The sequence below is a fragment of the Schistocerca cancellata genome, chromosome 1 (genome assembly GCF_023864275.1).
Source record: "Schistocerca cancellata isolate TAMUIC-IGC-003103 chromosome 1, iqSchCanc2.1, whole genome shotgun sequence".
Classification (NCBI taxonomy): Eukaryota; Metazoa; Arthropoda; class Insecta; order Orthoptera; family Acrididae; genus Schistocerca; species Schistocerca cancellata.
The window spans coordinates 1,261,354,731-1,261,382,154 of NC_064626.1; the positions used below are offsets into that span (position 1 = coordinate 1,261,354,731).

General features: G+C 39.6%; 1 protein-coding gene across 1 annotated transcript in view; it reads left to right on the forward strand.

Annotated features, from left to right (window-relative positions):
• Window positions 1-27,424, forward strand: part of LOC126144709 (Down syndrome cell adhesion molecule-like protein Dscam2) — a 458,008-nt gene that overhangs the window by 403,094 nt on the left and 27,490 nt on the right. The window contains exons 25-28 of the mRNA XM_049915510.1: window positions 7,833-8,123; window positions 8,238-8,382; window positions 8,530-8,702; window positions 22,837-23,022. Of these exons, the coding sequence (XP_049771467.1) occupies window positions 7,833-8,123; window positions 8,238-8,382; window positions 8,530-8,702; window positions 22,837-23,022 (795 nt within the window). The remainder of the gene's footprint in view (window positions 1-7,832; window positions 8,124-8,237; window positions 8,383-8,529; window positions 8,703-22,836; window positions 23,023-27,424) is intronic.

Below are 27,424 nucleotides of genomic sequence, written 5' to 3' on the forward strand. Positions count from 1 at the left end.
AATTGATACTTACTGGGAACACAGTTTCTGAGTGATAATATCCCACATATGTTCAGTGGTTCACTTGACAAGGTGCTTGGCCAATGGACATGCCAAGAAGGGAATAGTGCTGGAAAGGAAGTGAGTATACTCACGTGTTGTATACAACATATAGAAGTCTGTTGTTTCCTTGGAACATAGCATCAACCTTAACAAATTCTATGATGTGTCAGCTGTTGTTGGAAATATTTTATTTGAAGCTGTTGAGATCACTGTCCTCCTCACATCAACAAGCGCACTGTCAGTCTAGAGGTATCATGTGAAATGCTTGCTTGGACATTTCTGTAACCAAAACATCTTAATTTGTTAGGGTTGTAGAGCTGCAGAAATCACTATGTAGGATATTACTAAATTGAACTACAGTCTAAACAACACATATGTACACAAATGCAGCCAGAATGACAAACAGCCACTCTCTCACCCTCCCCCCCTCCCCCCCAAAAAAAGAAAAAAAAACCTTGTTCATTCAGTACCACATAATAGGCAATATCTTAAAATTTTGTAGTGATAAAATAGCTACTCTTATTTGTAAATGTATTAGCTTCCTTTTTATTTTTATTACTTACATACAGCCCAGAGTTTGACACTTTTCTGATGATTCTTTCATTACACTTCAACTTTAAGACCTTGCAAGATTGTCAACTAGTTAGGTGGCTACATAAGTACCTCCACCCATTAAACCTACCAACCACCAGCAATACCTCCACTACAACAGGTGCCCCCTATTCCATACCAAGAAGTCCATTCCATACAGCCGTGCGGAGTGGCCACGCAGTTTGAGGTGCCACGTCGCAGACTGTGCGGCTCCTCCCGCCAGAGGTTCGAGTCCTCCCTTGGGCATGGGTGTCTGTGTTGTTCTTAGCATAAGTTAGTTTAAGTACTGTGTAAGTCTAGGGACTGATGATCTCAGCAGTTTGGTCCTTTAGGAATTCACACACATTTGAACGTCTTCCATTCAGTCTAGCCACCCTTGGCCCCTCCATCTGTAGTGACGAGTGATCCCTCTTGAAATATACTAAGGGTCTCAGTGAGGCCTTCTCATGGCGTACTTACCCTTCCAATCTTGTACAAAAACAGATCTCCTGGTCCTTATCTCTCCAGTGACCCACCACCTCTCAAAGTCCCACAGCCCGGCCGAAGAGGAGCATTCCCCTTGTGATTTAGTACCACCCAGAACTGGAGCAACTGAATCACATTCTCTGTCAGCATTCCAATGACCTCATGCCATGCCCTGAAATGAGGGATGTCCTACCAACTATCCTTCCCACCCCTCATACATTGGTATTCCGCTGCCCACCAAACCTACACAGTATCCTCATCCATTCCTGACAACCCCTGCTTACAACCCCTTGCCTCATGGCTCGTATCTCTGTAATAGACCTAGAAGCAAGACCTGTTCCATACATCCTCCCACTACCACCTACTCCAGTCTGGTCACAAGCATCATGGGTCAGTTCATTTCAAACCAATAAAAACAAAATTTGTTGTTTAACTTATTTTATTATCCTGATTTTTAATCATGATTTCCCTGTAGGTAGACAGTTGCAAAACACGGTTGGAATAAATTGTATAAGCCATTTTTTTTTTTTTCTGCCAGCTGTTTTTAAAATGCCAGTTGGGCAAAGTTGTAAGGAAAATGTGGTTTGTGGAAAGTTTAATTACAAAGTTATTTTAAAAGATATCAGAATAATTTAAAGATCAGCGGGTTCAATATGAAATGAACTTCAGGCATAATTTTTTTAAATTTTTCTATCATGCAAGAGAGTCTGTCAAACTCTTTCTGTAAACACCCAGGAAAAATTTATCAACTGTTACTTTTTAAGACCACAAATTTTTAAGAAGGAAGAGAGAATCTCTAATAATATGTTTTTAGTCGTTGAGTACTTACATTACTACCTGCAGTATAAGTTTTAGTAATGACAATGCTCTCCTGTTTTTTCTAGAGTTTTTCAACAATGGCTAAAAATCTTTTGTCAGTTTTCACGCATCATTATCTAAAAACAGACTGAATGAAAACAAGTGAAAATTGTACAGAAATGAAAACATCTACATCTACATTTACATCCATACTCCGCAAGCCACCTGACAGTATGTGGCGGAGGGTACCTTGAGTACCTCTATCGGTTCTCCCTTCTATTCCAGTCTCGTATTGTTTGTGGAAAGAAGGATTGTCGGTATGCCTCTGTGTGGGCTCTAATCTCTCTGATTTTATCCTCATGGTCTCTTCGCGAGATATACGTAGGAGGGACCAATATACTGCTTGACTCTTCGGTGAAGGTATGTTCTCGAAACTTTGACAAAAGTCCATACCGAGCTACTGAGCGTCTGTCCTGCAGAGTCTTCCACTGAAGTTTATCTATCATCTCCGTAACGCTTTCGCGATTACTAAATGATCCTGTAACGAAGCGTGCTGCTCTCCGTTGGATCTTCTCTATATCTTCTATCAACCCTATCTGGTACGGATGCCACACTGCTGAGCAGTATTCAAGTAGTGGGCGAACAAGCGTACTGTAACCTACTTCCTTTGTTTTCGGATTGCATTTCCTTAGGATTCTTCCAATGAATCTCAGTCTGGCATCTGCTTTACCGACGATCAACATTATATGATCATTCCATTTTAAATCACTCCTAATGTGTACTAACAGATAATTTATGGTATTAACTGCTTCCAGTTGCTGACCTGCTATTTTGTAGCTAAATGATAAAGGATCTATCTTTCTGTGTATTCGCAGCACATTACACTTGTCTACATTGAGATTCAATTGCCATTCCCTGCACCATGCATCAATTCGCTGCAGATCCTCCTGCATTTCAGTACAATTTTCCATTGTTACAACCTCTCGATACACCACAGCATCATCTGCAAAAAGCCTCAGTGAACTTCCGATGTCATCCACCAGGTCATTTATGTATATTGTGAATAGCAACGGTCCTATGACACTCCCCTGCGGCACACCTGAAATCACTCTTACTTCGGAAGACTTATCCCCATTGAGAATGACATGCTGCGTCCTGTTATCTAGGAACTCCTCAATCCAATCACACAATTGGTCTGATAGTCCATATGCTCTTACTTTGTTCATTAAACGACTGTGGGGAACTGTATCGAACGCCTTGCGGAAGTCAAGAAACACGGCATCTACCTGTGAACCGGTGTCTATGGCCCTCTGAGTCTCGTGAACGAATAGCGCGAGCTGGGTTTCACATGACCGTCTTTTTCGAAACCAATGCTGATTCCTACAGAGTAGATTTCTAGTCTCCAGAAAAGTCATTATACTCGAACACAATACGTGTTCCAAAATTCTACAACTCATCGACGTTAGAGATATAGGTCTATAGTTCTGCACATCTGTTCGACGTCCCTTCTTGAAAACGGGGATGACCTGTGAAAATTGTACAGAATGTTCTTTGTACTCATAGGAATAGCTCACAAAAAATTATGGCTGAGACTCATCTACATTGAGAGTAATAGAGCAGTGAATTTCAGTAAAAATGCAACCCTTCTACATGCTCGTTCAGTGCCAAGTTAGCAAACAAGGGCTTGAAATCAATACAGTTGACATTGGTCGAATGATGTTTAATAAATACAATAAATAATGAAATATTTCTACTGTTAAATAACAATAGGCAGTGATAACAATAGGCAAGAGTTCAAATTTTTAAACTTAACTTACCACTACATTTCTTGTACATACTACACTTGTCTACAGTATACACACAACAATTTTTCTCCATGTATTTACATTTAAACTTTAGTTGTAACTACTTGCCAGCTGAAATTTTCTTTAGAGAGTTAAAAAGACATGATATTTCATTGCGTAGCTTAAGGTTATGTTGTGTGTTTTACCAGACACTGTTTTAAAGTTCAAATGGAGTCACTTTTCATAATATTTTCTTTACATGCACCCAAGTCAGTGAACAAGTCAATGAGAAAGATGATGAGACTTACCAAACAAAAGCGCTGGCAGGTCGATAGACACACAAACAAACACAAACATACACACAAAATTCTAGCTTTCGCAACCAACGGCTGCTTCGTCAGGAAAGAGGGAAGGAGAGGGAAAGACAAAAGAATGTGGGTTTCAAGGGAGAGGGTAAGGAGTCATTCCAATCCCGGGAGCGGAAAGACTTACCTTAGGGGGAAAAAAGGACGGGTATACACTCGCACACACACACATATCCATCCGCATATACACAGACACAAGCAGACATTTTTCACTTGTTGTGAAGTGTGTGTGTGTCTATATATATATGGTTATAATAGAAGGAAACATTCCACGAAGGAAAAATATACCTAAAAACAAAGATGATGTGACTTACCAAATGAAAGTGCTGGCAGGTCGACAGACACACAAACGAACACAAACATACACACAAAATTCAAGCTTTCGCAACAAACTGTTGCCTCATCAGGAAAGAGGGAAGGAGAGGGAAAGACGAAAGGATGTGGGTTTTAAGGGAGAGGGTAAGGAGTCATTCCAGTCCCGGGAGCGGAAAGACTTACCTTAGGGAGAAAAAGGGACGGGTATACACTCGCACACACACACACACACACATATCCATATATATATATATATATAGTTTAAAGACCATCTATATATATATATATATATATATATATATATATATAGTTATAATAGAAGGAAACATTCCACGTAGGAAAAATATACACTCGCACACACACACATATATATGTGTGTGTGTGTGCGAGTGTATACCCGTCCTTTTTTCCCCCTAAGGTAAGTCTTTCCGCTCCCGGGACTGGAAAGACTCCTTACCCTCTCCCTTAAAACCCACATCCTTTCGTCTTTCCCTCTCCTTCCCTCTTTCCTGATGAGGCAACAGTTTGTTGCGGAAGCTTGAATTTTGTGTGTATGTTTGTGTTCGTTTGTGTGTCTGTCGACCTGCCAGCACTTTCATTTGGTAAGTCACATCATCTTTGTTTTTATATAAAGAATGATGATGAGACTTACCAAACAAAAGCGCTGCCAGGTCGATAGACACACAAACAAACACAAACATATACACAAAATTCTAGCTTTCGCAACCAACGGTTGCCTCGTCAGGAAAGAGGGAAGGAGAGGGAAAGACGAAAGGATGTGGGTTTTAAGGGAGAGGGTAAGGAATCATTCCAATCCCGGGAGCGGAAAGACTTACCTTAGGGGGAAAAAAGGACGGGTATACACTCGCACACACACACATATCCATCCACACATATACAGACACAAGCAGACATATACAGAGGCAAAGAGTCTGGGCCGAGATGTCAGTCGAGGCGGAAGTGCAGAGGCAAAGATGTTGTTGAATGATAGGTGAGGTATGAGTGGCGGCAACTTGAAATTAGCGGAGATTGAGGCCTGGTGGATAACGGGAAGAGAGGATATATTGAAGAGCAAGTTCCCATCTCCAGAGTTCGGATAGGTTGGTGTTAGTGGGAAGTATCCAGATAATCCGGACGGTGTAACACTGTGCCAAGATGTGCTGGCCGTGCACCAAGGCATGTTTAGCCACAGGGTGATCCTCATTACCAACAAACACTGTCTGCCTGTGTCCATTCATGCGAATGGACAGTTTGTTGCTGGTCATTCCCACATAGAAAGCCTCACAGTGTAGGCAGGTCAGTTGGTAAATCACTTGGGTGCTTTCACATGTGGCTCTGCCTTTGATCGTGTACACCTTCCGGGTTACAGGACTGGAGTAAGTGGTGGTGGGAGGGTGCATGGGACAGGTTTTACACCGGGGGCGGTTACAAGGGTAGGAGCCACAGGGTAGGGAAGGTGGTTTGGGGATTTCATAGGGATGAACTAAGAGGTTACGAAGGTTAGGTGGACGGCGGAAAGACACTCTTGGTGGAGTGGGGAGGATTTCATGAAGGATGGATCTCATTTCAGGGCAGGATTTGAGGAAGTCGTATCCCTGCTGGAGAGCCACATTCAGAGTCTGATCCAGTCTCAGAAAGTATCCTGTCACAAGTGGGGCACTTTTGGGATTCTTCTGTGGGAGGTTCTGGGTTTGAGGAGATGAGGAAGTGGCTCTGGTTATTTGCTTCTGTACCAGGTCGGGAGGGTAATTGCGGGATGCGAAAGCTGTTTTCATGTTGTTGGTGTAATGGTTCAGGGACCAAGTTGAAAGTAGCCAATAGTGCGGAATGAAACACTTCGTTCCAAATAAACTAACTGCCTCACCAGAAAAAAATTGATAGAAGCAAATTTCTATACAAAACAGACAGAAATAGCTTCATTAAGGCATTAATGGTCGATTGCTAATAATGTGGAATTAATATAAAATCAGAAAATTGAAACTACTAACTTATTTTGGTCTTTCATGGTTATGAGAATGTATATTAATTCACTTGATGGCTCCTGGTCACAGAAATCTGTTTTGATTTCATTTGACGTGGGAGCTGTAAACAAAGAGAGCAGCAGTATACACAGGTCACGTGGGGAAGGACCCCACCCCCACCCCCCCGACTATAACTCAGCTTGCTCTGTGCATGCTCGAATCTGGCAGCTTGGGCGTCAGGAATGGCATCCAGCTACTCCGTAACAATTAACACGCCAAATCCGGTTAACCATAACAGCAGACCCCGCAAGTCGGGATTAATGCTTGGAAAGAGAGAATGAGCATTCTTAATGACAGACAGGCACACTGAAAACTATCTCCAAAATGGAAATAAAACTATTTAGCAATGCACAATCAGACAGAATTCCATCACAGTTTCTGGAACTTGAAAAGCAACAGTGGGCAGTATGTCAAGCTAGTGTGCATTGTTTTAAGTTACCACCAAATGTGCATTTGTTTTTGAAGTGCAGACAGTAGACAGCGTTATTTGTGGTTATACATTGAGAAATTTGTGTTTCATGTGCTACAATGTTGCAAACATGCAACTCAGTTTGAAGAAATAAGTTGAAATCCTCGACGTGTATTTGAAAGAAAGTAAATGAGTTCAAGATAGACTATGCATGATACAGAGGTTAAAACACAGTGCAGTGAAATATTCAAAACAAAAGTTACATCCTTAATTTGTGGAAGGGAAATTAAAATCTTTCAACCAAATGCTCATTCCCCAGTACATGTGGCTTAAGAGGTGTCGACCTGTTATTTGAATAATTTTGCCATATTCATAGGAACAAATATTTGGCTGCGAGTGGGAATATATTTGTGAAAATGCACAAGAAACTGCTAAAGAATTGGGTGTAATGAGTTTGCAGAATACATAGGCTGGCTTCATAGATTCAGGATTAGACATAACTTCTATTCACAAAATGTATGTGGCAGTCTGGTTCCATGACCCCATTCTGTGACTGCCAAAGACTGTGGTTGTGTGTGTGTGTGTGTTGTCTAATTTGGATGAAAGTCTTTCCAGCTAAAGCTTACTTGTTTGAGCATCTTTTTGTTGTGCCTATTTGCAACTCAGTATCTCCTCCATATGGTGAGCAGCAATCTACCCTTCTCATAATATTGCCATTATTCCAGTCTATATTTTCTATTATTCAAAATTTGTAGTCAAGTATACATGTAGGGAAATGGAGAAACTCCATCCTGAACGTATCTGATTAAAATGTTGCTGTATCATAATAGGTCTTTTGAAGTTCAGATAAAGTGAAAGCAATATTGTTTTTTCCCTTCGTGTAGTTGGCTGTGTTGTACATAAATGCAGCTACTACTTACAGCAGATATAGACTCATCACATAATTCTGTTCAGACATTTATCATTAATCTATTTTTACTTTTGTGTTAAAAAATTAAAAGTTATTTATGTAATATTTGTGGAATGCTAAATTGTTTTCCAGAACCAGAACTACCAAATTTTAACTCACTTGTCTTGGCAAATGCAACTTCTCTGTATTTGTACCTGTCAACGTGGCCAGATGGAGGATGCCCTATGTTATATTTTGTTGTTGAATATCGAATACTGGGGAGTGGAAGTCATTGGATCCTTGTTGATAACAATGTGCCTCCAAAAAAGTTTCTGATAGGTGACTTGCAACCAGCCACTTGGTATCAGTTAAGACTTACTGCACACAACAGTGCTGGCTCAACAAGAGTGCATTTCAATATCGCCACAACAACTGTTACTGGAGGTATGTAAATTTCCTTTGTTAATTACTATGGGTTACATACATTCATAAGACTTGTGTACATGTACTCCACACAGCAAGTAGCTTATCAATTTATAAGCAATTATTCTTTTCCAGCAACTGTTGCTCCAATGCAGGAAAGTCAAAGCTTGACAAATACGTCCCGCTTTTATGAGGATGTTTATGTGATAGTGCCTACAGTGTGCTCTGCAGTATTCTTACTATCTGCTGGACTGTTACTATATGTAACACTGAACAGAACGTAAGTTAACACACCATAAGTAAGAATGTTCCATGAAATTTCGTTGAATCATCTGTATGCCAGAACAGTTTGAAATTCCACAGTGGCAAGTCGTTTGTATTCATTATTTGCATAAAACAGTTGACACCATGTTTTTTTTTTTTTTAGTCGCTGTCGGCAATGTGTAGAACAGAAGAGAGCGCAAGGCATGCCTGAAAGCCCCAGTGCCTGCAAAGCAGCTGCTGAAATGGACAACAGAAGGAATTTTCAACAAATTTATTCTGCATCACCAACTAAAACAGATGAACATCAAGCCTCTAAACGTATGGATGAAACATCTGGTGAGTTGAGTAGGAAGATTATCTTGAGAAAACTTTAAAATTACAAACAAGCAGGATGTTGGTGTGGCCTTTAGTCCAAAAACTGGTTTTAAAGTTACAAAGAGGCAGAATGTTGTGGCGGTGTTTAGTCTGAAAACATGCAGCTCTCCTAGATACTCTATTTTTTTGCAAGCCTTTTCATCTCCACATAACTACTGCAACCTACATTCGTTTGAACTTGCTTACTGTATTTGTTTTGTGCTGCCCCTCCTCCCCCTCTGCCCACTAAATTGATGATTCCTTGATGTCTTACAAGAGAAGGTCCCCAGAGGTGGGATCAGCTTTTTGAAACTATACGTTTGGTGATGTAGGTTAAGGTCCCAGGTATTACACCCTGCAACCGTTCACCCTGGAGAGCTCTTGTTTGTGAGTAATAGATGAAAAACATTTGGAATTTCACATGATGCTCTACAGCTTTAAGAATAATAATTTATGAATTGGTAGTATGGTGTAATGGTTATAGCCCAAGCCTCAGATACAGGAGGTTGTGGGTTTGAATCTCGGTAGGTGCTCTTTAGTTTTATTTTTTAATCTCTATCAAAATGAGTTTGATCACTACATTTAATCAGTTAATGGGTACAAATGTGATTTTTTTATTTATATTCCTTTGTTGTGTAATTTTTAATCACCGTATTAACTATTCAGTTGTTCCTCACTTTTCTTCCCATCACTCTTATTCCAGCTCAAGACTATGTGCATGTGATTTTAATTTTTTGTATTTATCTATCGTAAAATTAAAATATTTGAAAATGGCAATCTATCAGTTAAAAAAACAAAAGACAAAATTATCTGTTTATATGTACAGTGGTCTCAAAAATAAAATTTTCCTAAAAATATTTACTTTTTATTGGATGGTGATTGTCATATAAACATTTAAAACATAAAATATTGTTGCACTATGTACAAAATAATGCAGATGAAGATTTGAACAGAAGAAGGGATTATAAGTTAAACAAAATTCTAGCAAAATTATGAATATAAATAATGAATGCAATAACATGGATGAAAATATAGAATGATGAAATACAAGAAATTATATCAGTGCTAATGCATTGAAATAATTAAAGTCACATGCACAAAGATTCCAAATGAAAAAAGTATTACAGGAAGAAAAAATGAGGGCAGTTGAAAAAATTAATATAGTGATTAAAAATAACTTGACAAAAGGAGGAGAAATAAAAATAATGATCAAATTCATTTCGATAAAGATTTAGAGGGTCAATGGAAGCGTCCGATTCCACCCATCTGTTCGCAGTGTGGTTTCAGTTGCCTGAGACTGCAGTCATGTGTGTGATTTGAGTGTGTGTAAGTGTGTGTGTGTGTGTGTGTGTGTGTGTGTGTTGTTGTTGTTGACAAAGGCCTTAAGGCCTTAATGGCTGAAAGCTTTAATTGTGAGTCTTTTTGTAGTGCCTATCTGCAACTCAGCATCTCCACTTTATGGTCAGTAGTAACTTTCCTTCTCATAATGTTATAACTTAAGACTTGAAAGACTAACAAGAAGTGACTGGCATGATTGAGGCCGTGGTATTTGCAGCAGTTTCGTGTCAGGGGTTTGTGCCTTGTGACATGCTTGCCACAGTGGCCCCGCTTGTTGGAGCAAGCTGTGGCTGGAGTATGTAGCCTGAATATCTCTGACCTGTTCTCCATATTGATACTCGAACTGAGTGAGGAATCCTAATCACTGTCAAATACTAAACTCAGCATCGCCTGATTTAAGGGGAAGTTTACTATCTTTGGCCTGAAAAAAGCATGTTCTTTGAGAATTTTTTTCTCGGGATATGTTATAGATGTAAATGTAAAATTTGGTCAAAATGTTTATTAATATTTCCTCTACAAACTGGAATTTTTTCGACTGGGAATGTCAAAGAGCATAGGCGGAAGTGCCGTCAGAAAGAAACAAAATTTCGATGTAGACCTCCACGCACTGTGTGTCACAGGTCAGCTGGCTCGTCTGAAATCAAAATGGAGTTGACGTTAGTGAAGTATATAAGATTATTTAGGAGTTTTACCTCACTTAAGGGGAGTTGGAATGCCCTATCTCGCCAATGTTAAATTTGCTAACTTTGTGTACCTTTTTCTTTGGAACTATTATCTTCAGAACTTTGAAATTCTGGCAGAGGTTTTCAGCATATATTGTGAGCCCACTGAACTAGAACCAATGTTTTCTTTTTGTTGGTATAGTATTTATGAATTTTTTACCATTAAGCCATTTTTTATTGGAAAAAGTATAACATAAACTTCCCTAGTTCAGAGAATAAGCCAGTTCTTGTCATGATTCTAGTTCAGTGGCCTCTTTGAACTGTTTTGCAGCATTTCTGAAAATTTGAATGTTGTTGGTTGAGTGGTTTATGAGATAAAGGTACATGTAACACTAAAAATGTCAAATGCCAGAAAATGCGATTAAAGTAATTTATTATGAAAATTCACAAATACCTTTTATTCTATTATCAAAAGTGTCCAGCAGAGTAATCAGGGTCATCTTCTAGTTCTTCTTCTTCACCTAGAAGCTTTCTTCTCCTTGCTGCCCTTGCTTTTTTTGTATTAAATTCAGCTGCATACTGAGCCTTCCTTACTCGCACGCTGTCCAGAAGCTGAAGACCTCTGATGGTGTTGATACCAGGAGCAATGCCGAGCCTTGCCATGACCTTTAGCCTACCCATATGACCATCATTGAATGAAATAACAGCATCACTGACTCCCCATTTCAATGTTTTTATCCCAACAAATACATTCTTAGGTACACGAGTCCAAATGAGGTTGTTGGAACGACTCGTTTTGATTCTGGGTACAACCATGAAGACATTTTCGCAGAAGATCAGGATGCCCCAAGTCTCTATATATTGGTTTAATTACTTCCATAACAGCCAATGGAATATAATTTTTATGGTGATAAGGATCCCCAGTAGCTTGAGATTTTCTATAATTGCACCATGACTGAGGACCATCTGGACAAGCAAAATGTTGAGGATTATCATCAGTTGATGATCGATGTAAATATGTGGCCCATACAGCTTGTCTCATTTCCTGCAAATTATTTGCATTATTTCTTATTGCCATACCATAGTATTGTTGTAATTCATTTATAATTTTATCTGACAGGCGACCTCTAATGGTTTTACCATCTGACAAAATTTTGTCCTTCAGATTCTGTTTCAGTTTCCTTAGACGAGTGCCCATTCGTTTCTGAACATGACCGACACATTCTAGTTTAGTTATTGTCTTATTGACATATGGCATGGATTCTGTAACACTTTTGTATGCCTTGGAGTCCCCATCTCCAAGGAATTTTGTGTAAAATACTCCCCGTTCTTTTTCTGATCTGCTAAACATTTTCACAGCAGCGGCAGCCTCCATGCCTCCACTCGTACCTTCATAATTCTTGCTACATATGTGAGCTGCTTCTATCTTACCAGATGCACAATGGTAACAATGTTTAGTGAGCACTTCATAGTCCAAAACTTTACCGCTGTCCACACTAGTAACAGTAGCAACAGCATTTTTGGATGTGTGACCCCTTTTCTGCCAGGTTCCATCAAAAGCAACAGGGATATCTGGGTTTCCTTCATTTATATATTTTGCTTCACTGGCAGCAGCTTTCATTGATAAATCTGCTACAGACTGAACAGCATCTCCTATCACTTCAGTGTAATTGTCAATTTTAGCAGGTGGAGGTGGAAGATTCATTATGGCACAAAATGTTTGAGCAGCAGTATGTCCTTTACCAATTGCTCTCATTGCATACATTAGCCTGATATTACTCTCAAACAAATTGCTACTGCATGTTTTAGAGCTCCAAAAACAGGTCTCATTTTCACAACTGGCACAAACTATAGCAATTTTGCAGGAAAGTCCTATAGATTTTGTTATGTTCATATCAAAAGAACCTCCACAAAGATTACAACACAAACATTTCTTCATAAACTCAGTAAAAACAGGAAAGTCGACTAAAACATATTGTTCATTAGAAGCTTCATCTGTAATTTCACTTGCACAGTTTGATAACTTCTTTTTTGATGCACTGGTGGGCGTGTCTCCTTCACACATCTCAGCTGTACAAACGTCAGAACTTTCACCAGCATCAACAGGTGCTGAAGCAGAATCACTTGAACAAACGTTATTTGTAAATCTATTACCGCGAAACTTTCGCTTTTTAAATAATGATGCACTCCTAGGCATCGTAGAAACTACGCACTCACCACTGAAAGTCAAAACAAGACAGATAACAAACTCCAAATGAGCGACAAACTAAACTCGAGGCTCAAAACAAACACTCACAGATCAAAAACTGAACAATAAACACAGCTAGTCGTAAAAACAATGGTACCTATGGAAGGATCAAAGATTCTACAACTGAAGAGTGAAATCCACAGCCTTCTATATGTAATGTTTTCGGAAATGCGAAGATTTAAATGTGTACAAATCACAAGATGGGTAACTTTGCTGGGCGCACATGTAATTTTGAAAAATTAAATAAAAATACTTCCAATTGGAATTTCTTAACAAATTTTGCACCATTTTAAGCAGAAAATTTCAAATTAAGTTATAAGGTTAAAAACTGAAAATGTGAATTTTTTCCATTTTCCGGCATTCCAACTCCCCTTAAGTTATTTGGACCATAGGGAACAAAATGGCGGCCATTTGAAAAAACTAGTGTTTTATTCCTTGATTTTTCGACTTCCTCGGTCAAGTAAAAATACTTGTAGTTGATGGATCTGAATAAAAGTGGTACAACTTCTAGACAATTTAGTTAGCTTCGTCAGAAACAAAGAATCATGCCAATCGGTTCAGTAGATTTGAAGTTACCATACTGCGTGATAAAAAAAAGGCCATTTCGAGAAAAGTGCATTTGAAGTTTTGACTACATATAAATGCAATATTATGCAACATATGTTCAGTCTGCTATTCCTGGTCCATAAACTAGTCCTTCCTCTTCCTCATAGAAGGCGTTCTGCTTGATCTGGGCCATCCTGCGCTGCTCCAGAGCCGCTCGTACGGCCGATGACAAGCTGTTTTCGGGCCGCTTGAATCTGGTGGTCGTCCGAATGCTTGGCAAATGGCTTCGAATAGAGTTCCAGGGTGATGTCCATCATTGTCATGGTCTTCAGAATTGCTGAATACCCTTCATTGAAGCAGCTCACTGCCAGGAAAGTCGCAATCTCCACAGTATTCGCACCAGAATGCAAATGCTTGGGGGATAACTTCCAAACACTCACGTTCAAACTTTCATTTTAATTTTGTGTGTTTCCTCCCAAGCACCAGTACAATAACTCTTCCTCTGAAAGAAAAACAACTGGTGTGCTAAAAAGGCCGATTGCAAGCAAGTGCATTTTTTTGTTCAACCGTGAATAACAAACATTTCCATTTCATATTCGGAAAAACCGTTTCAGGGGTGGATTCTAAACATTTTTATGGATCCAAAAACGCAATTTTTAAAAAATCGATTTTTTGAAGCAAAAGATAGTAAACCTCTTCTTAATGCGACGACATTCCATTTTGCTTGTTTGCTTATGTTGGTGGTCATTTTGTATCCTCTGAAGACACTGTCAGTTCCATTCAGATACTTTTCGAAGTCCTTTGCTGTCTCTGACAGAATTACAATGTCACTGAAAAAACTTCAATCGTTCTGTTTCTTCTCCCTGAACTTTAATTCCTTTTCCAATTTTTCTTTGATTTCCTTTACTGCTTGCCCAGTATAGAGATTGAATAACATTGGGGATAGTCTACAAATCTATCTCACTCACTTCTCCCATTCAACCAGATGGCAGTTATAAGACTTGAAGGGCATGCTTCCCTTTCATACCCTTCAACTTTTTAACTGCTGTCTGGTTTCTTTACGAGTTGTAAATAACCTTTCATTCCCCATATTTTACCCCTGCTATGTTCAGAATTCCAAAGAGTGTATTATAGCCAGTATTGCCAAAATCTTTCTCTAAGCATACAAATGCTACAAATGTAGATTTGCCTTTGTTTAACATATCTTCAGAGATAAGTCATAGGGTCATTGTTGCCTCATTTTGGATTCTCCAGAATCCAAACTGATCTTCCCGAGATCAGTTCCTACCAGTTTTTCCATTCTTCTGTAAATAATTAGTGTCTGAAAATATTGAGTGTCAGTATTTTGCAATCATGACTCACTAAACTGACAGTTCAGTAATATTTACATCTGTTCCACATGCCAACTTTGGAATTGGAATAGTTGCATTTTTTTAAAGTCTGAGGTTAATTCCCGTCTTATGTATCTTGCACACCAGGCAGAGTAATTTAGTCATGAATGGCTCTCCTAAGGATATTAGTAGTTCTGATGGAATGTTGTCTATTCCAGTGGTCTTGTTTTGGCGTAGGTCATTCAGTGCTGTGTCAAATTCTTCTTGCAGTATCATATCTCCCATCTCATCTGCATCTACTTCCTCTTTCCTTTTTGTGTTACTGCCTTCAAGTTCGTTTCCCTTGTATTACCTCTCAGTATATTCATTCCACCTTTCAGTTTTTCCTTCTTTGCTTAGTACTGGTTTTACATCTGAGCTCTTGACATCATACAGCTGCTTCTCTTTTCTCCAAAGGTCTCACGTAGCTTTTCGTGCTTAGCCATTTTTCTTTTTCTGTCAGTCTCGTTTTTTAGGTGACTATGTTCTATTTTGCCTGCTTCATTTGCTGCATTTTTAGTTTTTGTCCTTTCATCATTAAATTCAATATCTCCTGTTCTATTCAATGGTTTCTATTAGATCTATGTACATTATCCTCTGCTGTCTTCTCCATTTCATCACTCAAAGCTACCCATTCGTCTTCTAATCTGTTCCTTTCCACTGTTTCAGTCAGTCATTGTCTAATGCTCCCTAAGAAACTCTCAGCAACCTCTGGTTCGTTCAACTTACCCATGTCCCACCAGCACCATTCCCTGCCTTTGCAATTTATCCAATTTTAATCTCCAGCTCATAACTAATAAATTATGCACAGAGTGCACATCAGCTCCACGAAATGTCTTTCAGTTTAAAATCTGGTTCCTTAACGTCTGTCTCAGCATTACATAATGAATATGAAACCTTGCAGTGTCTCTTCTCACATAATTCTTTAAACAGTTGTTAGTAATGATCAAATTATACTTTGCGCAAAATTCTACCAGCTGCTTTCTCTTTCATCCCTTTCCCCCAGTCTACATTCTCCTATTATTTTTCCTTATCCCCCTATTCCTGCTACTGAATTCTGTGCATCTATCACAATTAGATTTTTCATTCCCTTAACTGTCTGAATAATTTATTTTGTCTCATCATACTTCTTTCAATCTCTTCATTATTCTTGGCATATAAACCTTCAGGAAGCAGGATTCCATTACTGCTGATATACATATTTAAGGAATTTTTTTCACCTGTAAATGCGCGCATTGGCAATACCAGAATTTGGCTTCCTCACCATAAGTACTATTCATCCAATATGTTGTTGTTGTTGTGGTCTTCAGTCCTGAGACTGGTTTGATGCAGCTCTCCATGCTACTCTATCCTGTGCAAGCTTCTTCATCTCCCGGTATCTACTGCAACCTACATCCTTCTGAATCTGCTTAGTGTAGTCATCTCTTGGTCTCCCTCTACGATTTTTACCCTCCGCACTGCCCTCCAATGCTAAATTTGTGATCCCTTTATGCCTCAAAACATGTCCTACCAACCGATCCCTTCTTCTAGTCAAGTTGTGCCACAAACTTCTCTTCTCCACAATCCTATTCAATACCTCCTCATTAGTTACGTGATCTACCCATGTAAGCTTCAGCATTCTTCTGTAGCACCACATTTCGAAAGCTTCTATTCTCTTCTTGTCCAAACTAGTTATCGTCCATGTTTCACTTCCATACATGGCTACACTCCATACAAATACTTTCAGAAACGACTTCCTGACACTTAAATCTATACTCGATGTTAACAAATTCCTCTTCTTGAGAAACGCTTTCCTTGCCATTGCCAGTCTACATTTTATATCCTCTCTACTTCGACCATCATCGGTTATTTTACTCCCTAAATAGCAAAACTCCTTTACTACTTTAAGTGTCTCATTTCCTAATCTAATTCCCTCAGCATCACCCGACTTAATTTGACTACATTCCATTATCCTCGTTTTGCTTTTGTTGATGTTCATCTTATATCCTCCTTTCAAGACACTGTCCATTCCGTTCAACTGCTCTTCCAAGTCCTTTGCTGTCTCTGACAGAATTACAATGTCATCGGCGAACCTCAAAGTTTTTACTTCTTCTCCATGAATTTTAATACCTACTCCGAATTTTTCTTTTGTTTCCTTTACTGCTTGCTCAATATACAGATTGAATAACATCGGGGAGAGGCTACAACCCTGTCTTACTCCTTTCCCAACCACTGCTTCCCTTTCATGCCCCTCGACTCTTATAATTGCCATCTGGTTTCTGTACAAACTGTAAATAGCCTTTCGCTCCCAGTATTTTACCCCTGCCACCTTTAGAATTTGGAAGAGAGTATTCCAGTTAACATTGTCAAAAGCTTTCTCTAAGTCTACAAATGCTAGAAACGTAGGTTTGCCTTTTCTTAATCTTTCTTCTAAGATAAGTCGTAAGGTCAGTATTGCCTCACGTGTTCCAACATTTCTACGGAATCCAAACTGATCTTCCCCGAGGTCGGCTTCTACCAGTTTTTCCATTCGTCTGTAAAGAATTCGCGTTAGTATTTTGCAGCTGTGACTTATTAAACTGATAGTTCGGTAATTTTCACATCTGTCAACACCTGTTTTCTTTGGGATTGGAATTATTATATTCTTCTTGAAGTCTGAGGGTATTTCGCCTGTCTCATACATCGTGCTCACCAAATGGTAGAGTTTTGTCATGACTGGCTCTCCCGAGGCCATCAGTAGTTCAAATGGAATGTTGTCTACTCCCGGGGCCTTGTTTCGACTCAGGTCTTTCAGTGCTCTGTCAAACTCTTCACGCAGTATCTTATCTCCCATTTCGTCTTCATCTACATCCTCTTCCATTTCCATAATATTGTCCTCAAGTACATCGCCCTTGTATAAACCCTCTATATACTCCTTCCACCTTTCTGCCTTCGCTTCTTTGCTTAGAACTGGGTTGCCATCTGAGCTCTTGATATTCATACAAGTGGTTCTCTTCTCTCCAAAGGTCTCTTTAATTTTCCTGTAGGCAGTATCTATCTTACCCCTAGTGAGACAAGCCTCTACATCCTTACATTTGTCCTCTAGCCATCCCTGCTTAGCCATTTTGCACTTCCTGTCGATATCATTTTTGAGACGTTTGTATTCCTTTTTGCCTGCTTCATTTACTGCATTTTTATATTTTCTCCTTTTATCAATTAAATTCAATATTTCTTCTGTTACCCAAGGATTTCTATTAGCCCTTGTCTATTTACCTACTTGATCCTCTGCTGCCTTCACTACTTCATCCCTCAGAGCTACCCATTCTTCTTCTACTGTATTTCTTTCCCCCATTCCTGTCAATTGTTCCCTTATGCTCTCCCTGAAACTCTGTACAACCTCTGGTTCTTTCAGTTTATCCAGGTCCCATCTCCTTAAATTCCCACCTTTTTGCAGTTTCTTCAGTTTCAATCTGCAGAATCCACATCTGCCCCAGAAAATGTCTTACAATTTAAAACCTGGTTCCTAAATCTCTGTCTTACCATTATATAATCTATCTGATACCTTTTAGTATCTCCAGGATTCTTCCAGGTATACAACCTTCTTTTATGATTCTTGAACCAAGTGTTGGCTATGATTAAGTTATGCTCTGTGCAAAATTCTACAAGGCGGCTTCCTCTTTCATTCCTTCCCCCCAATCCATATTCACCTACTATGTTTCCTTCTCTCCCTTTTCCTACTGACGAATTCCAGTCACCCATGACTATTAAATTTTCGTCTCCCTTCACTACCTGAATAATTTCTTGTATCTCGTCATACATTTCATCTATTTCTTCATCATCTGCAGAGGTAGTTGGCATATAAACTTGTACTATTGTAGTAGGCATGGGCTTTGTGTCTATCTTGGCCACAATAATGCGTTCACTATGCTGTTTGCAGTAACTAACCCGCACTCCTATTTTTTTATTCATTATTAAACCTACTCCTGCATTACCCCTATTTGATTTTGTATTTATAACCCTGTAATCACCTGACCAAAAGTCTTGTTCCTCCTGCCACCGAACTTCACTAATTCCCACAATATCTAAATTTAACCTATCGATTTCCCTTTTTAAATTTTCTAACCTACCTGCCGGATTAAGGGGTCTGACATTCCACGCTCCGATCCGTAGAACAGCAGTTTTCTTTCTCCTGATAACGACGTCCTCCTGAGTAGTCCCCGCCCGGAGATCCGAATGGGGGACTATTTTACCTCCGGAATATTTTACCCAAGAGGACGCCATCATCATTTAATCATACGGTAGAGCTGCATGTCCTCGGGAAATATTACAGCTGTAGTTTCCCCTTGCTTTCAGCCGTTCGCAGTACCAGCACAGCAAGGCTGTTTTGGTTAATGTTACAAGGCCAGATCAGTCAATCATCCAGACTGTTGCCCCTGCAACTACTGAAAAGGCTGCTGCCCCTCTTCAGGAACCACACGTTTGTCTGGCCTCTCAACAGATACCCCTCCGTTGTGGTTGCACCTACGGTAAGGCCATCTGTATCGCTGAGGCACGCAAGCCTCCCCACCAACGACAAGGTCCATGGTTCATGGGGGGGATCCAATATGATTCATTGTAATTTTAAATACTGCTTTATCTGTTGAAATAAGTGCTGGCCAGCCATTCTGTCTCTTTGTAATTTTAAGTATTACTTCATTGTGAAATGAAAAGTGGCTGCTCACCATATAGTGGAAATGCTGAGTCGCAGAGAGATACAACAAAAAAGACAGTCAGATAGTGAGCTTTCTGCCAACAAGGCCTTTGTCAGAAACAGATGGGAGAAGCAACTGGTTGCTGGGAGTAAGTAGGAGGCTGGGGTGGGGAGGGGGAGGGATAGCAGGGTAGGGGTGGAAAACGGTAAAGTGCTGCTTGTGGGAGCATAGAGGGACATGTGGGGGAAATGGTCGGGCAGCTAGATGCAGTCAAAAGGTTAGATAGAGGGCAGGGTGAGGAGGGGGGGGGGGTGGTAGCAGAAAAATAAAAAAAACTGTGAGTGTGTTGGTGGAATAGAGGGCTGTGTACTACTGGAATTGGAGCAGGGCAGGGGCTAGAAGGGTAAGGAAAATGACTAACGATGGTTAAGGCCAGGAAGGTTACAAGAATGTAGGATGTATTGTTGGGAGAGCTCCCACCTGCGCAATTCAGAAGAGCTGGTGTTGGTGGGAAGGATCCAAATGGCACAGGCTGTGAAGCAGTCTTTGAAATGAAGAACATCATGCTGGGCGGCATGCTCAGCACATGGGTGGTCCAGCTGTTTCTTGGCCACAGTTTGTCAGTGGCCATTCATGTGGACAGACTGCGTGTCGATATAGAATTCTATAAGCTAAGCTGCAGCCACTGCACAGCATTCTGCATGGGCATAACAATCAACAAGCTGTATGCCTGCATGAATGGCCACCAAAGAACAGTGGCCAAGAAACAGCTGGACCACCCCAGTGCTGAGCATGTCGCCCAATACGACATTCTTCATTTCAATGACTACGTCACAGCCTGTGGCATCTGGATCTATCCCAACACCAGCTTTTCTTAATGTCGCATGTGGGAACCCTCCCTGCAATATATCCTATGTTCCCATAACCATTCTGGCCTCTCCCTTCATTAGTCGTTGGACTTCACCCACCTATCCCCTTCCCTGATCCCATTCCACAGCCTTCTATTCCACAAGTGCACCCACAGCCTTTTTACATCTCTCCTTTTCTGCACCTCACCTCCCACTGTCTAATCTTCCGACTGCACCAAGCTGCCCTACCTCCCTCCACCTTGTCCCTGTATGCTCCCACAAGCAGTACTTTACCATTTCCCACCCCTACCCTGCTATTCCTTCTCCTCCCCACACCAGCCTTTTCCTTATGCCCACCATCAAGTTGCTTCTCCAGTCAAGTGCTACTGCTCACAGTCTGGCAAGCAGACAGGGACGGTGAACATGTGTGTATGAGTTCCATGTGTGTGTGTGTGTGTGTGTGTGTGTGTGTGTGTGTGTGTGTGTGTGTGCGTGTGTGTGTGTGTTTGTGTGTTGTATATTTTCAAGGAAGGCCTTGTTGGGCGAACGCTCGGTTTCTGACAGTCTTTTTGCTGTGCCTATCTGCGACTTAGCATCTTCGCAGTACTGTGCGTAGCAGCTATCCTTTTCACAATATTGCTACATTCCATCCTGGATTTCCCATTTTTTAAAATATTACTTCATCTGTTCAAATAAGTACTTCATGAGCTATATCTACAATTCATTCACATTAACTTCCCTGATGCTGTCATAATATGTAAGCCAAAGGTATTCAGGTAGCAGAAACACATGTTCAAATTCTCCATGAAGTAGTAAGCAAGCAGTTAGGGTTATTGCTTTGCAGATAGCTGCATAAAAGAAATACAGAGAAGAGAAACACACTGGAATTTGGTAAGGAAATTGCAGGCATTAAACTTTTTTGCAATGTATTGACTTTTGGGAGGTGCTCATTCAGCCCAGCCCAACAGTAGACTGTCAATTATGATGATACAAATGTTAGGACAATACAACACAAAGTCCCTGAGCAGGAAAAAACTCCAACCTGACCAGGAATCAACATATATATACAAGAAATTCCTGATCATCATCTACTGGAAGAAGTGACAACCACTTACATGCAGCTGATTGGTGTGTGAGCCATAGATAGATGTAATGGCATAGAGGTGTGTCTATGAACTACATAGCAATCATCTGGAAGTATTTGGTTGCCTTTTCGCATTTTTTACCGTTCGATGCTAGCTATTATGTAGCATTATTACAAAAATCATTAAGAAAAAATTTCTAAAATTTGCTCTTGAGTTCGATTCACTTGTGTACTATTTATGCAATGTAGGAAGGAGTGAAGAATTAATAAATAACAAAGACAGTTACACATTCTACAGAATTCCTGTTCATTTACTGTGATGCTTAATAGTTCTAGAAAGTTTAAGTGAAGGTGAAGGGTGGCAGGAGGAAGATCTCACAAATTATGTCATAACGGAAATAGTACACATGTGGGAGGTACTATCTTCATGTCCTCAGCTTGTGGTTGTGCGGTAGCGTTCTCGCTTCCCACGCCCGGGTTCCCGGGTTCGATTCCCAGTGGGGTCAGGGATTTTCTCTGCCTCATGATGACTGGGTGTTGTGTGATGTCCTTAGGTTAGGTAGGTTTAAGTAGTTCTAAGTTCTAGGGGACTGATGACCATAGCTGTTGAGTCCCATAGTGCTCAGAGCCATTTGAACCATTTTTTTTACTATCTTCATAATCAATTTCCACACACACAAGAATCAAACTTTTATGTTCCTCTGTGTAGTTGACAGTTTTATTATCACCTTCATTGCTGATATCATAAACTCACATATGTAGGTGTTCAGCAAGCCCAGATCCCACTGACAGAAGAAATTTTTATCAGCATGCTTCTGTCAGAATCCACTGGGTTGAAGTGATGCATTCATCAGAAGGGAATTTAAGTTTTGGACAATTTGAGAGAAGTAAGCCATATAAAGCATTGGGTTTCATTCTGTATCTTTCTCTTATTTCTATCAACATTATTACAAATATTGTACAGTACAACCTCTAATTTCAGTTTCTGACACTACACAGTAACTAATTTTACACATCAGGCAGCACACCATTGAAGTGGCATTTAGCTGGAAGGCTTGCAAGTTGTGGGACACATATAAAGTAAAGTAAATAAGTATGTTTCTTTCATAAGTGCTCTGTATCAGCACTACAAAGCACACATTTGAGTATATTGGCAGTGTGAATTTAAGCCACTAGCAAAGTGGATCCACTTTTTAGCATGTATTGTTTGAAACATGTTGTTTCTTACTTACAGAATTTAAACTTAAAATGCTATATACAAATGTTTTGCCAATACACTGGAAAAAATATACCAAATTATTTAAAAATTATTATGTGTTCCACTGATGGAACTGCTTGTTATAGAAGAGGAGACTTGTTTTACTGTTTCAGAACTATATGAGATGAGCCCATATGCCACTTTTGCTGTACCATCAGAATCTCATAGGAAAATGAATGCAGCAACTCTGGACTACACAATGCAGTTTAGAACTTTTGGACATACTGAAAATGATAGCAGTGCTCAGCTACAACATTCTCATCGAACCAACAAGAAGAACTGGTATCTGGTGTCTGATGGTAATAAATTTTATGGTTTGTGTACTGTTGTAATTTATTAAGAAAATAATTAGCCATGGAAACTGATGAACTTTTAAGACATGTAGTAGTCCTTGTTCTTTGATTTTTGTAATTATAGTCTTATAGCCCAAGCAGTGTCCTGCAGTGAAAGGAAAGGAACTAGCATGGTAAGTAACAAGCAAAGATTTTGATAACTATGAATTTTGGAAAGATAACCAAATGCCATCAATGCAAAATACTTTTTCTTTTACATTAAGCTATAAGATCTCCAAATACAGATCACTACCAAGAAATAGTACAGTTATGAAAAGAGTGATCATACAAGGATTGAAAAACAGTTATACCAGATCCAGCCTGCCTTCTTTTCATCACTGGCTCACAGATAACAGTAAAAAGTAGATATCATAAATATTTCAGTCACAATATTAATTTTCTTAAACGTGAAAAAAAAGTAACAGAAAACTGTCACAGCTGCTGCAATTATGAAGAATTTGCTAGTCTTTTGTGAACTGGCTTTCATCTTCTTAGGTCAGCCTCAGACAAATTAAGACTAAACAAACAGTACTGTATACACGACATAGCACCAATTTAAGAAAGTAAAAAAATATGTCATGTTTCACAACTATATATCTACACAAAAACCCCAAATATATTGAAATACACAAAGAGACTCTGAAAAAATAATTTTTGTATTACATTAACAGGGTGTATACGCAGACAACGAAGAGAATTTCATGGGTTTTTACTGGATTTTTCAGTTAAAATTATACTTTTCTTCAGGCAAAAATACATTTTCCCCGTGTCAGGTGATGATGTACTTTCCCCCAGAACTGTAAAACTTATAAGTCCTTTGCATGGTCAAGGTTACATGATCTTGCCAGCCGATGACAGCAGAAATTCGTAGTATGTGATGTAGTGAGCCAATAGCGACATCACTGTTAAGTAACGTGAACATGCAATTAGGAAGAGTTAATGTTTTTTTTTTTTTTTTAACTGTGTGAGTTACCCATTTTTTGGGTTTATGGAATGAAAACTTAATCTAATCTGATCTTAATGTTGATCACGCAAATGTGCCAGTAAAGTTTTAAGTGATGACATAAATGTCTGCTCTTCTGGGCTCGAAATTCTTTTAAGTGGCTAGTCCTCAAAGTCAAAGTCAAAGTCAGAGTCAAATGCTCTGTTATTTAAGAAATTCATAGCACATTCTCACATGTAACATAATTCGTCTTGTGTAAAAGAATATTTACTTTGAAAGTAACGCCTTTCAAACCACCATTTGCAATATTTTCCCGCGACCTGTTAGAAGTAGATTCGATTCAGCAGTTGCCAGCGAGCAGGCGTTACTGCGTGTGCTCAGCTACGATGAGGTAGGAAGCCAGTATGTTAGTATGTATATAGCATTAAGAGATCTTATATTACGTAATAAAAGAAATTAGACATCAGAGGATATTCCAAGAGCATCAGATTTTGTAAATCATGCTAAAATGCATTATTCGTATGTCCAGATTCACAATGAAGTAGACCTGATATTAAGGTCCAAAGTGTGGTTTTCAGAATGCAAATTTACTTGGAGTACCTCAACTGTATTACCTCGTGTTTGGTTCTTTATTGTGGGACAATGCCACATATGCCCGAATATGAAAACGTGCAATTGAAATTCAGCGAAAAGTTGCAACTTGCCAGTAGTGTGTAATGAAACACTCCATTTCAGATTAATCAAAGCCAAATTTCTTTAGCAAATCGACAAAAATAACTGCATTGCTCTTGAAGGCAATTAATGCTTGACTACCAAAAATGTGGAAATAAAATGAAATCAGAAAACTGAAGCTAATTTAACTATCCGTAATTATGTGAATGTATATTAATTCACTCAATAGCTCTTGGCCACAGAAATCAGTTTTGTTTTCATTTGATGTGGAGCTGTAAACAAAGACAAAACAGCAAAATCACTAAACGTAAACACGGGTAACATGGAGACAACGCCGACACCCCCCCCCCCCCCCCCCCCCCCCTCACCTGTAGAACTCAGACTGCTCTCTGCATGTGCGAATCTGGCAGTTTGGGCAAGCCAAATAAATGAATAAATAAAGAAAAAATCCACGCAGCATCTGGCTGAGTAATATTTGGTTGTACCTTCCTTTGGTTGCAATATTAAGTAACTGCCCCGTTTGCTATGTATATGACTGAACTAGGATTGAATGACTGTAAAGCCTAGTAACTTGGCTGCCAGCACTTTTTGTCAGAAACTCTCGTGAACCCGCTTCTATAGATGCATTAGAGACACCCAAACTTGATACATTTGTTGCACATTACCATCGTGTGAGTCAATTAATAATACTTTGCATCTACATTTTGTATAAATAATTGCTGTTATATGTACACTGCAATCTATACTCTGCAAGCCACCCTATGGTGTTTGGTAGATAATGCTTTGGCGGGTGCCACTTTCACCTTTCTTTTATTTTCCCGTCATAACCATTTTACAAGATTTATGTGAATGCAGGCTCTCTCGACAAATTTCATGGATGAAATCATCCCAGGTTATCAGATGTCATGGTGTAGTTTTATTGGTTTGTTTCAAAATGTTTTCTGTTCGTCATCTTCAAGTGAAGTTTAGGGTTTGTGTCCAGTTCATTTCTTCATAGCCACTGGACTGCAGACTCCTCTGCCGAGAGCCAAACAGGTGTACCAGTTGTGCGCTTTTGAAGAGATAGCATGGCCGGTGGTGGTGGGTCCCCTCAGCAGGGTGGAGGTGGGTCTGGGTGTTGAGTCGTGCTGCTTCCTTTTAGAATATGTCAAGAATGCTCTGATGTGAAAGTGGCAGACGCAGCAGGTGAAATGGGCAGGCAGCACCAGGATTTGACATCTGGACTCCCCCACTTCATCCCACCAAGCCACCACCCTCCCCCTACCCAGACAACCACCAGCAGTGATATCTTTTCCAGAAGCATGCGACTGGTCCACCTGTTGGACCCTCAGCAGTGGCCCAGCAAACAAGACATAAACACAGCACTTACGTGTTGTTGTTGAGGTCTTCAGTCCAGAAACTGGTTTGATGCAGCTCTCCATGCTACTCTATCCTGTGCAAGCTTCATCATCTCCCAGTACCTACTGCAACCTACATCCTTCTGAATCTGCTTAGTGTATTCATCTCGTGGTCTCCCTCTACTATTTTTACCCTCCACGCTGCCCTCCAATACTAAATTGGTGATCCCTTGATGTCTCAGAACAATGTCATACCAACCGATCCCTTCTTCTAGGTAAGGTGTGCCACAAATTTCTCTTCTCCCTAATTCTATTCAATACCTCCTCATTAGTTAAGTGATCTACCCATCAAATCTTCAGCATTCTTCTGTAGCACCACATTTCAAAAGTACTGTATTTACTCGAATCTAAGCCCCACTTTTTCCCGGTTTTTGTAATCCAAAAAAACCGCCTGCGGCTTAGAATTGAGTGCAAAGTAAGCGGAAGTTCTGAAAAATGGTGGTAGGTGCCGCCACAACTAACTTCTGCTGTCAAATATATGTAGCGCTACACAGGCATGCTTTGCAAGCATGAAGATAAATACTGGCGCAAAAACCTTTGCGTCAGAAAAAAAAGGTGGAGGACGAACTTTTTTCTCCACCCCGAGTTTCTTGACCACTGCATTTTCATACATTATCCAACAAAGGAAATACAAATTTTGTATTGTTCATCTTTGAATGTTGCAGCATTTCAATGTACTATGAAAATCCGACTGGCAAGACTGTTTGAGATGTTTCTCAATATGGGGAACTCTACATTCTGTATTTTTTCCTACCTGTGAGAAGAGGTGGTTGCTAAGAGGAACTTTTATGAATTGTGAATCACATGCAGTATTCTTTTCACTATAAGAATAATACGAATATAAACATTTTGTCATGAATTCTTTCGTGTTTGCAGCTATCCTATTTAAATCTTGTCTGCCTAATAAACTACGAAACTAGAGTGAGACAATAGCAAACGCGGAAGAATACACATATCATGTCATGTTTATATTCGTATTATTCTTATGCCTAATAGTGATACAGTCAGAAATGAAGCACGGCAATTAACTAGATTTTTAAATCTAAGATGACTCTTAATTTCTGTGCAGAATGTAATGTACTAAAAGAGGCGTATGCAAAGATTTTCAAACGGAGAAAAATTTTCGCTAAACTCTTGTTCAGAACATCTTCTATCATACACGGTCTATTATTTGGTTGTTGTTGATCATTATCAAAGAAAGCAACAGTGTAAGTAACAACAAATAGCAGTCTCTTGCCATTGTTTCCTTGATTTTGAGTCTCATTTTTCAGGTGCAGCTTAGATTCAAATGCAGCTTAGATTCGAGTAAATACGGTATCTATTCTCTTCTTGACCAAACTTTATTGTCCACTTTTCA